This window comes from Pan paniscus, chromosome 23 (genome assembly GCF_029289425.2).
Source record: "Pan paniscus chromosome 23, NHGRI_mPanPan1-v2.0_pri, whole genome shotgun sequence".
Classification (NCBI taxonomy): domain Eukaryota; kingdom Metazoa; phylum Chordata; class Mammalia; order Primates; family Hominidae; genus Pan; species Pan paniscus.
This window is the reverse complement of record NC_085927.1, coordinates 56472870-56485291: the sequence shown is the minus strand read 5'-3', so window position 1 is coordinate 56485291 and position 12422 is coordinate 56472870. Positions and strand designations below refer to the sequence as shown.

The 12422-nt window shown below is 52.4% G+C and overlaps 1 protein-coding gene across 6 annotated transcripts in view; it reads right to left on the bottom strand.

Moving 5' to 3' along the window:
- GRAMD4 (GRAM domain containing 4) overlaps positions 1 to 12422 on the bottom strand; it is a 140511-nt gene that overhangs the window by 66239 nt on the left and 61850 nt on the right. For all 6 annotated transcript variants that reach the window (XM_055106052.2, XM_055106053.2, XM_063603159.1 and 3 more), the window contains exon 3: positions 8924 to 9044. In XM_055106052.2, the coding sequence (XP_054962027.1) occupies positions 8924 to 9044 (121 nt within the window). The remainder of the gene's footprint in view (positions 1 to 8923; positions 9045 to 12422) is intronic.

The following is a 12422-nucleotide window of genomic DNA, read 5'->3' as shown; positions in this document are numbered from 1 at the left end:
AGTCTCAGGTATGTCTTTATCAGCAGCGTGAAAACACACTAACACAGAGTTTAGCTTTTCACCACCAGAGAAACTGTAAGAGCAGAATTTAAAAGGCCTGAGCCAAGAACCACACCTACAGGCCCAGGTCCGAAGGGGCAAGTCCAGGGACATCGAGTCAGCCCCACACCTAAGACTGTCTCCATCAGGCCTCAAAAGGACACCCCCGCCAGCAGGGAGCTGGCAGCTCCCCAGACCCTTCTGCTTCCAGAAGACTTCAATGGCAAGGAAGGTCTTCCTCACTCTGAATCACCCAGGACAGCCACCTAGAAACTTCCCTTCCCCTCCAGGACCCCTCCATTAAAACTGTGCATTCAGAGGAAGGCCTGCAGGCCTCAGGAAGCAGATGGCCAGCCCCTCCTGCCAGCTTCTTCAAGATCTCCCATGGCGTAAGGGCCAGCCACTCTGATCCCTGTATGTCACAGCAGGAAAGGGAGCTTCTGGGAGCATCAGGGGCTCAGGAGGAAAAGGCAGTCTCTCTCCAAGTCACACTCTTGAGGAACCACTGCCACTGCCCGTGTGAGTGCATCTGCCGGGAATCCACCCGTGTCTGGCGCTACGAGGGTACCTATGCCCAGAGACAGGGCGTGGTAGCCTAGGGGAGCACCCTCCAGCTCAGCCAGGGAGGCATCTGCAGCCCTCTCCAGCAACACAGGAAGAAGAAAGGCAGTCACGAGGGCTCCCCTACACAGCCTAGCAACCGGGAAGACCCCAGGAAGAGAAGCTCCCTGGCCCCGAGGGTCCTCAGAAGCACTTTCCCCCAAAATCCAAATTCTACATCACAGTGCTCTTGGGTAGAGGCTGTGTGTGCACCTTACAACCCTGGGGAATCTCACCTCCCAGAGCCTGCGCACAGCAGGTGACTAGTGACCAACAGATGCACACGCATGCACGGCAACCGCACTCAAAAAGCACTAGCAACCGAAATGCATTTGGGCTAAATAAAAACGCATGATGCTTTTAATTTATTTATGTGCTTCTTTAACAAATTTAGGCTCCTGCCTTCAGCCATGAGCCAAAACCCATTTCAACTTCACATTCTTCATCCTGTGTCATTTGCTTGCAGGAACATTTGTACTCTTCAGGATTTAATAATCAGAGAAGGCTGCAGCACGCTTGGGCCATTTCCTCTCCTCCATGAAGAGTAACACTCTGCTTTCTGAGAGAAAGCACTATAGATAATTGAGTGGAATTTTAACACTGACCACTTAGCTGCTTTACAGGTGGGGGAGCTGAGGCCCCAAACGGGTAAATGCTCACAGCCACCTGCTAACCAGCGCCTGAGTCAAGAATTAGAACTGGGTCCTGACTCCTGAACACAGCTCTCCATGTCAGCACTCCCTCCTGCAGGTCAGGCGAGGCAGAGATGGCCACAGTGGCACACAGATGTTGGCTTAGTGACAACCAGAATATGTCTGTGGGTCCCCAGATTACATAATGTCCTCTCTTACATTCTATATCCTTCTGGCGACTAAGATGGGAGTGAGAATGGGACAAGGCACAGGTTCTGCTGGGCGAACTCCAACTAATCTGCAATTAATCCCTCCATTCACCAAGCTCCCACTATACCCAAGATATCATGCTTGGGGTATAAAAACAAGCTCATCCCATATCCTCCAGGTGCAGACAGCCTGCAAAGAACTATCAGTAACTACTAAAATCCTCTACTCCTAGAGACAGTACAACTGTCCATCAACAGGGAACAAGAAAGGCTAGGCACAGTGGCTCACGCCTGTAATAAACTTTGAGAGGCCGAGGCGGATGGATGGCTTGAGTCCAGGAGTTCAAGATCAGCCTGGGCAACATGGTGAATGAAGCCCCATCTCCACAAAAAAAAAAAAAAAAAAAAAAAAAAGCCATGTGCGGTGGCATGTGCCTATAGTCCCTGCTACTCAGGAAGCTGAGGTGGGAGGATTGCTTGAGCCTGGGAAGTCGAGGCTGCAGTGAGCCAGGATTGTGCTACTGCACTCCGGCCTGAGTGACAGAGCAAGACCCTATCTCAAAAACAAAACAAAGTAAAAAAAAAAAAAAAAAAAAACAGGGAACAAGTGGACAAGTGGATGAAGCCATGCTACAGTAACACCATGGACACAAATGTAACCCAGAACAGGGACAGGTGTAACCCGGAACAGGGACAGATATAACCCGGGACAGGGACAGGTGTAACACGGAACAGGGGCAGGTGTAACACAGAACAGGGACAGGTGTAACACAGAACAGGGGCAGGTGTAACACAGAACAGGGACAGGTGTAACCTGGAACAGGGACAGGTGTAACATGGAAAAGGGACAGATGTAACACGGAACAGGGGCAGGTGTAACATGGAACAGGGGCAGGTGTAACCTGGAACAGGGACAGGTGTCACCCAGAACAGGGACAGGTATAACACAGAACAGGAACAGGTGTAACCTGGAACAGGGGCAGGTGTAACACAGAACAGGGACAGGTGTAACATGGAACGGGGACAGATGTAATACGGAACAGGGACAGTTGTAACACGGAACAGGGACAGGTGTAACATGGAACAGGGACAGGTGTAACACAGAACAGGGGCAAGTGTAACCTGGAACAGGGATTATCTCTGTGTACCATTTTGGAGTGACCTACAGGATATAATGTGAGTGTGCAGAAAGTGTGAGCACCCTAACATTTATCTAAGAACCAACATAGATGCTCATGTTTATAAAAAATTTCAGTTGGAAGAATACAGTGTAAAATTAGAAGAAAACTGGTTATCTACAGGGGAAGAGAGGAAATGGGGGCGGGGTGCAAGAAGAGAAACTCGACTTCTCTGAATATACCTTGACTTTGGAACCATGGAAACGATTTTAGATAGCTGTATGAATAAATTTAATTTAAAAAAAGAATTCTCTACATCATGCATTATGGGACAAAATGGCATCATGTACCTGCCGATGTGACACTAAGGACACGCCATTATGTCTGTGGCACCCGGACATAATCTCATGACCTGAGTCTCTTCATGAGGAAACGGGACAAACCCAAATTGAGGACAGTCTGCAAAATAACTGACCTGTGCTCTTCAAAAACGTCAATATCAGGAAACAAAGAAAGAACTACTGCTCCAGGTGAAAGGAGACGAAAGAGGCATGAAACTATCCCAAGTCAGAACTGTCTTTTGCTACAAAGGACATTACTAGACAATAGCAAAGTTGGAATAAGATCTCAGACCAGATAATAATAGCATTGTATCAATGTTAATTTCCTGATTTTGATAACTGTCCTGAAGTTAGATAAGAGAATATCCTTGCCTTTAGGAAATACTACAAAAGTATTTAGCACGCAGGGGCATTGTGTCTGCAACTGACCATCAAGCAGCTCAGAAAAAAAGAATACATGGATGGATAAATAGATGGATGGATGGATGGATAGATGGATGGATAGATGCATGGATGGATGGATGGATGGACAAATGGATGGATGGATAGATGGATGGACGGACGGACAGATGGACGGATGGATGGAGGGATAGATGGATGGATCCAGGGATGGATAAATGGATGGATAGATGGATGGATGGATGGATGGATGGATGGATGGATGGATGCATGGATGGATGCATGGATGGATGCATAGATGGATGCATGGATGGATGCATGGATAGATGGATCCAGGGATGGATGGGTGGATGGATGGATGGATAGATGGATCGATGGATAAATGGACAGATGGATGGATGGGTAGGTGGGTGGATGGATGGATGGATCCAGGGATGGATGGATCCAGGGATGGATAGATGGATGGATGGATGGATGGATGGATGGATGGATGGATGGATAGATGCATGCATGGATGGATGGATGGATGGATGGATGGATGGATGGATGGATAAATGGATAAATGGATCCCTGGATGGATAAACAGATGGACGGATGGATAGATAGATAAGAGAGGCAGACAGACAAATGCGGTAAAATATTAACCTTTGGGGAATAACTGGATGAAAAATACACAAGAATTCTTTGTATTATTTTTGTGACTTTCCTGTAAGTCTGAAATCATGTCAAAATTTAAAAGAAAAAAAGCCATCTCTAGAAATCTAAGGTGAAAAGAAACAAATGCACCCAACTCTGTACTGACTTGATAACACAGCCTCAAAGGAAGGAAAAAGTCTTGCCAGTGACTGTCAAACACCATAATCTGTACCTTTCTAGTAGGACAAGCCCTAAGGACAAAAGAATGAGAAACAAATAGAGACTGCATTGAGTAATCTTGTGATATTTTATTTTGAGATTGTGTGTATTATCAAGGGATCAAACAAATGTGTAATGCTGATGATGTTCACTGAGAACCAAGATTTCAGCAAAACAAAGATACAATAAAAGTCTGATGAGGTTACACAGGCACTTAGGAGTCCTGGATGTGAATTCCAATAGAATTATCTGTATGAACTCCTCAGGCCCAAGCCCTGTCCACTGAGAAGGTCCACACATGACAGGTCACCAGCGGCCATCAATGCCCCAGGATCCCCATGGAGTGTGTCAATGTCAGCTTCCACCAAAAGGAACCAGGGCTTTATTTCAGAAATGGTCAATTCCAGGACTGGGGCAGGAAATGCTGGTGAGCCTGGGATATCTGGTCACACCGAAAGGCAAGGAATCTCTCAGAGACAACTGGGTTGTGTCAAAAGGACTCTCAGAAGCCAACTGAAAGAGGCCCAGAGGCAGAACTATTTGAGCATTAATCAGATACGAGCCAGAATGATCAAAACACACCAAATATGTTTACATTCACTGTCTCATGAGAATACCAAAAACCCCAGGAGAGCCCAACACCCTCTCTGGTGGATGCTCTCAGAAGAGAATGCAACTCATTATTTTGAAAACTGGAAAATGAGGGGGGAATCCAACAATGCACCCTGCCCCTTGTCTATGAACTACTCCTTGGCGGAGCCAAACGGCAGACAAAGGGAAGTTTGTTTTCGGAAATGTGTCAGCTAACAAATGGAGAGAGAATAGCGGAAGTAGAAAATGACCATTCTGCAACCTCTAATGAAATGATGGCTCCGAGCAATAATCATCAAAGCTGTGACATTAAACAGAGACTGCCTCATGGAAGCACAGGGCACCACCAACAGAGGGATTGTCCCCCGAGGGTCACCCAACCCCGCCACGACCAGGAAGCACAGGGTATGGACCATGTTAGGCCGCCTTCAACACAGTCCAGAGCAGAGACTGTCCAGCAGGTGACCTGGTCTACCAAGGACAAAAAGTGTGACGCACAGAGAACCCACAGGGTCAAGACCGGAGAGAGACACCACCGAGCACAGCCCACCAACCTCATCTGACTCTTCATTCACAGAGAGCTGCAAAGCAACCTGAGACCTCATCAGGGACATTTATTTGTTTACTTCCTTCCTTCCTTCCTTATTTATTTATTTAGAGATGGGGCCGCACACAGTGGCTCACACCTGTAATCCTAACACTTTGGAAGGTCGACGCAGGCGGATCACCTGAGGTCAATAGTTCGAGACCAGCCTGGCCAACATGGTGAAACCCCATCTCTATTAAAAATACAAAAATTACCCAGGCATGGAGGTGCGTGCCTGTAATCCCAGCTACTCAGGAGGCTGAGGCCAGAGAATCGCTTGAACCTGGCAGGCAGAGGTTACAGTGAGCCGAGATCGCACCACTGCACTCCGGCCTGGGCGACACAGTGAGACTCCATCTCTAAATAAATAAATTAATTAATTAATAAAATTAAGAGATGGGGTCTCGCTCTGTCATCCGGGCTGGAGTGCAGTGGCTCTATCCCTATCAGGGAAATTTGAGCTTAAGTTGGACAGCTGATGGTATTAACGAAAAGCTGTTTGCTTTTTTCAGTTGTGATATTAGACTCGTGGCTTTTGTTTTTAAAACACACTGAGCTACCCACTGAAATATTTACAGCTGAAATGAGAGGATGCTGGCTGGGATTTGCTCCAAAACCCCAGAGGGGGGCGGGGGGCCGGGGCAGGGGGTTGGGGGCAGGGAGAGGGCGTGTCGGGGAAGCCTGCCTGGTCCAGAATCTTGCTGGGAATCTTGTTGCAGCCAGTGGTGGGTTTCAACCAGGGAGGCCCATGACACTCTTTGCTCCATTTCTGGATACATTTGAAATTTTCCATAATTAAAAAATAATCCCCGTGCTCACCACCCCACAGGCTGTCAGAGGTGAATCTAACACTTTTACTTCATGAGCTACCAAGGGGTAAAAGGAGATGCTCCTTTGGCAAATGCTGAGGACAGAGTCACAAGTGCTGGTCCAGGGACACCAGCAGCTCTGTTTGTGACCAGGTGGCCTCATTTCCTCCGGGATCTGCTCGGCCCCAGAGAGGCAGCCCTGTGGGTTCAGCTGTCTCCATTTTGCAACTTTGTTATCAACAACGTCTCAAAGCGAATCTGCCTGGACAGGCGTCCCTCCATCCCTCCACCCCACATGCCAGCTCGCCTCTTCTCCTGAAGCTTCCCGGGCCCCAGCAGAGGGTCCCTGTTGATGCTCACAGATCCTTCCCCTGCACCAAGAGCACCTGCTCCCTGAAAGTGAAACACTGACCCCCTGCCCCATGACTGAAAAACCGTCAATATTCAACCACTTCGACTCACAGAAAGGCAATTCGTGAGGTTCAGCGGATAAGGCAGCCTCTGGTGGTTGATGACTTAACTAGAGTCTGCCGAGCTATGCTCTCCAGGCCAAATAGCATACCTTCCACGCACAGGCCCAGCTGGACAGTCAACCAAGGGCCAGCCCCCTGCTGCCACCACCCAGGGAGAGCCCAGCCTCTCCATTCTCAGAGATCCATCAATTCCAGCAGAGCCACCACTGCAGGCTGGTGAGGTCGCAGGCGGCAGGTCACCAGGACGGTCATCGGGAGGACTGAACCCTGTCGGCAGCCCATGTGGGCCAGCCCCTCTCTGCCCAAGCTGGCTCTATGCAACCTAAGGCTCATGGAGAGACCGAGTCACTCCACACCACAGCCATAGCGTGTCACCAGAGCTGTACTCAGAACGACCAGTGTCCAGTCCTCAGGGGCCCAAGAAAGCTGTCAGAGTACAGATGGATATACACATGTGTACACACACAGTTAATACTGATGCACATGGGCATGCACACGCACATACGGTTAATACTGCCACAAATGGGCATGCACACACACACACGGTTAATACTGCTGCACACGGGCACACACACGCACACACAGGGTTAACCACCGCCACACGCACACAGGGTTAACCACCGCCACACGCATACACACAGAGTTAACTACTGCTGCACACACACACACAGGGTTAACTACCGCCGCACACGCTCACACACACACACAGGGTTAACTACCGCTGCACACACACACACACACACACAGTTAACCACTGCCGCACATGTGCACTCACAGGGTTAACTACTGCTGCACACGCAGACACACACACACACTGGATTAACACTGCACACATGCGCACACACACTGGGTTAACTACCACTGCACACGTGCACGTACGTGCACACACAAGGTTAACCACCACACACGTGCACACACACACAGGGTTAACCACCGCTGCACACAGGCACACACACGCACACATAGGGTTAACTACCACTGTCTATATACACACGGTTAACTACTACCGTGGTTAACTACTCACATACATGCATACACAGAGTTAACCACCACTGTACATACACACACACACACACACTCATGCACACACCGTTAACCACAGCCACACAAACATGAGCACACAGAGTTCATTACGCCATCTAAGCACACACACAGTCCAGTGCCGTACATACACAGGCTCACTATCACGCTCTGGCCTGTTGCCAGGTGAACCCACAAGGCTGTGTGGACGGGCCTTGGACCCTTGAGCACCCGGTGAGTGCACAGACATGAGAGCACTGGTAACCAAGGACAGGGCACCCAGATGACAATCCTTCTGGCAAAGGCACTGGCTGTCTGGTACACAGCATGGAAAAGACCCTGGCTGGGCACGACACCCAGAAGGAAGTGACCTGCGCACCCCGGTCCTAAGCCCCTGCCTGTCACAAATGGGGGCTCCATGTGGTTCACAAGTGACTGGCTCTGGACACACAGGAGCGTAATAACAAGAATCCCACCATAGTGTCAGCTGTGAAAACCACACACAGCAGGGTTGCTGGCAGGAACTTTGGGACTCATCTGCCTGGCACTGTCTTACTGGTAAGTGGCCTCTTACTAGTCAGGCATCACCTTGTGAACCCTCTGTGCCTCAGTTTCCACATCCGGACAACAGGGAGGACACAGGTAGGGAGAGAGGCTGAAGAGCAATACACCAAGTGGAGCCAAGCCTGCGAGCCCCTCCTGTAAGAATCTCTGCCATTCTCACTGCTGCAGAGTCCGAAGCCCAGCAAACCAGGCACGCCTGGCCAAGGCCAGTGGACGCCAGAGCCTACTGCCCCACCTCCCTCCTGGAGACACAAACCAACCAGAACAAACGTAAGATTTCAGAGTCCTTCCAAAAGCTCTGAAAAAGTCTGAGCCACCCACTGGGAATGCAAGGGACCAATTCACTAAAATAATTACAATTTTCTGGGAATATTTCACTCCTTTTCCCCAGAGACTCTACTTTACCCCACAGGGGAAAGGCCCCCACGCCCCCAGCCCCTGTGGAGCAACCTTGAGTGCCAGCTTAGCAGGGCCGCAAGGGAGGCTCAAACGCAGAGACAGAGGCTGTGCCGGGACCACCCAGCCCAAAGGGCCACGCCGGAGCCACAGCTGCCCAGGGCTCGTGTCCAGCGATGGAGCCTGCGTGGGTCTTCACCAGACCCAGCTCCTGGGCAAGACGACATCCCCCATCTCAGCCACCCCTGACCCACCTTGTCCCATCCCCTCCAAGCGCTTTCTGGTACTCACGTAAGAAGTGTTTTTCCAATAAGGCAATTTCCAGGTGACCTTTGATCTCATTCAGTCGATCAAACTCTGTCCGGTTAAAGTCCTGGACTCCTGTGGCCATGATGAGGGTCCCTGGACCAGCCTAGAAGAAAAACACCAAAAGATCAGAGGGGCCACCTGTGGCACCCTGGGTCTACACCACTCAGTTCCCCCAGAGGTGCCCAGGGGCCCCAGGATGGCAGCAGTGGCATGTGGAAAGGGACCAGCAGCTGCAGTTTCTGGGCATGGGGACGACGCAGCAGTCAGATGGGGCAACGGAGCCCCCAGCATAAGACCCGTGTCTGTCTACCCAGCCTCCTCTGTGGGGAGCAGGGACATCTCAGAGAATGTGGATATCCTCAGAGCCCCTGTAAGGCTGGCTTTAAGAAATATCTTAAAAATGGAGGCGGGGCACGGTGGCTCACACCTGTAATCCCAGCACTTTGGGAGGCCGAGGCGGGTGGATCACGAGGTCAGGAGATCGAGACCACGGTGAAACCCCATCTCTACTAAAAAATACGAAAAATTAGCCAGGCGCAGTGGCGGGCACCTGTAGTCCCAGCTACTCAGGAGGCTGAGGGAGGAGAATGGCATGAACCCAGGAGGTGGAGCTTGCAATGAGCCGAGATCGCGCCACTGCACTCCAGCCTGGGCGACAGAGCGAGACTCCATCTCAAAAAAAAAAAAAAAAAAAAAAAAAAGGAAACTGGATAAGTGGCGCTAAGTCTCTTGATGGTCGTGATCCTGATCTCCTCAGGCTGCAGAGGTAAGAAAACCCTGGAACTGTGCTGGCCCCGTGTGTCCGGCTGGCCGTGCCAGAGCCAGGCCCTCACACCTGAGCAGAGGCTGCGGGCGCCTCCACGAGCCACACTGAGTAGATCGGAGAGACTGGCCCCCGGGCAGAAGGGTCTGCCGCAACCGAGGTGAGCAAACTCCGAACAGCGGCCTTGCCGTCCTGTCTGCTCCATGAAAACCGCGGCTCACAGCCCCAGTGAGCCACAGCAAACTCCAAACAGGGGCCTCGTCATCCCGTCTGCTCCACAAAAACCCCAGCTCACAGCCCCAGCAAGCCAGGACGGGCTCGAGTTACAGGCTACGGCTGCCCGATGCCTGGAGCCCAGGGACTGGGCACAGGCGGCCGTTCCACATCCTGCTGATGGGACAGAAAGCAGGGGCCATGCCTGGCACAGCCAGGCCTGCCTGGGCCCCACACTGGATGCCACACAGTCGCCCTCCACGTTGCATCCTGCCAGGGACCTGGTGAGGGACAGCACATGAGTGAGTGTCCCACCACAGGACAGCAGGCACCTGATTTCTCCAGCTGGGTCCTCAGACTTCCTCCTCCAGAGCCAGGTAACAGGTGTGCGGCTTCAACAAGGCCACCCGGAGCAGCACCGCAATGGCTCCTTGCACATGTATCACCCACGCTGTGGCCACAGCCCAGGAAGAAGGCGCTGGCTTCGGGAACCAGCAGCTTCTAGGCAGGGCACTCTGGCTGTGGCTGCCCCGTTCTGGGTGCCCAACCTCCCACACTTTCAGCTGCTCTCGCTGCTGGGGCAAGAGTTCCCAGGGCATGAGTGGAGGCAGGGTGATTCCGTCTGTCCTGCCCGCTGGAGGGGCCCTGTGGGAGCTGCTTGGGGTCTGTCCCAGCACTGACAGATGAGGAACGGGCATGGGACGCCTGTTCCGGGAGGCCAGCGGAGCCCAGGTGCTGGAAGCTGGGATCCCACAAGCACCCATCCAGGAGGACAGAAGCTCCAAAAGAGTCCCAAGAAGGTCACACAACCCCACCTGTGCTCTAGCATACACTGGAGACATGGGTCTGGGGCTCCAAGCTGACCCTGGAAGCTCAAGACGCAGGTGCCGCCAGACTAGGACCCCAGCTGGGGCCCCAGGACAGACCCCGGGGGCTAAACGTCCCCATGAAGGTGGCTCTGACATAGACAGCCTGGAAAAGGTTCACCTGAGTGGGCAAGGGCCTGGGTGCTCCCACATGCAGCCAGGAGGAGGCAAACTACAAAGCCTGCAGCCGGACCCCTGCACTGCCCTGGGCTGTTTCTCTCCAGTCCTCATCTTTCAGATATGGACCCTGGCGTGTTTCAGACAGAATGAGAACGTGCCTGGGACCTGCTCCAGAGTCATCCAGTGGCCGGGGGGGTGGGGGGCAGGGAGGACACGGCCACCTAGGACAGGAGTGGCCAGGGGTGGGGGGCAGGGAGGACACGGGCCCCCAGGACAGGAGTGGTCAGGGGTGGGGAGCAGGGAGGACACAGCTCCCCTGGACAGGGGTGGCTGGGAGTGGGGGCAGGGAGGACACAGTCCCCCAGGACAGGAGTGGCCAGGGACGGGGGGTAGGGAAGACACGGTCCCCCAGGACAGGAGTGGCCAGGGGTGGGGGCAGGGAGGACACGGTTCCCCAGGACAGGAGTGGCCGGGGGCGGGGGCAGGGAAGACACAGTCCCCCAGGACAGGAGTGGCCAGGGGTGGTACCAACCACAAAGGGACGAAGGACACTTGGGCTCCCAGCCCGCTGCTCTCTAGTTCAAAAGCGTGCTGGACATTTTGAATGTTTTCTATTATGATTTCTTTTTTTTTTTTGAGATAGTGAAGTCTCACTCTGTCGCCCAGGCTGGAGTGCAATGACGTGATCTCGGCTCACTGCAACCTCTACCTCCCAGGTTCAAGTGATTCTCCTGCCTCAGCCTCCAAAGTAGCTGGAATTACAGGTGCCTGCCACCATACCCGGCTAATTTTTTTTGTATTTTTAGTACAGACGGGGTTTCACCATGTTGCCCAGGCTGGTCTTGAACTCCTAGCCTCAGGTGATCCACCCGCCTTGGCCTCCCAAAGTGCTGGGATTTCAGGCATGAGTCACCGTGCCCAGCCTATTATGAATATTTTTAAAGATCTCAAACACAGAAACTGTGGCCACGCGCTACCTGCTTGCTCCGACCCACTTGCCCCCAAGTGCCTTGGGCAGTTCCAGGACCCCTGACCATGGACCAAGGACCAGGCTGGCACCTGGCTCCTGCCTTTGCCCCTTCTCCCGCCATTTGCCCACCCTTGCTCCTGCACAGCTGGGCACGCCCTCTGCCCCTTCGCTGAGTCTGCCTTGGGCTGGTGTTTGGAGATGCACACCTATCTCTTCCTCTCCTCTGTCTCCCCTTCCTTAGGTTTCTTATCTACGTAGCTTCCAGAAGTTTCTCTCCATTTTCCTTGCATTTGAGTCAAACCTAGCCACCCTGCCCACAGCGGTTACAAGGCAAGGTCAGAGACAGGAATGTGCCTGTCTGGAGGAGGAGGTCATAAACATTAAGCTGAAATGAGACCCAGCAGCCAGGCACTTCTGCAGCCTCGCTCCCCACCGAGGGATCACCTGCCACACTCCCCCAGCCCTCGGCAGGGCCCACCTTCAAGAGGCATTTTCCAAATACTTCACTTACTCTGTTTACAATGGCTCCTTGAAGGTACAGAGGGCAGG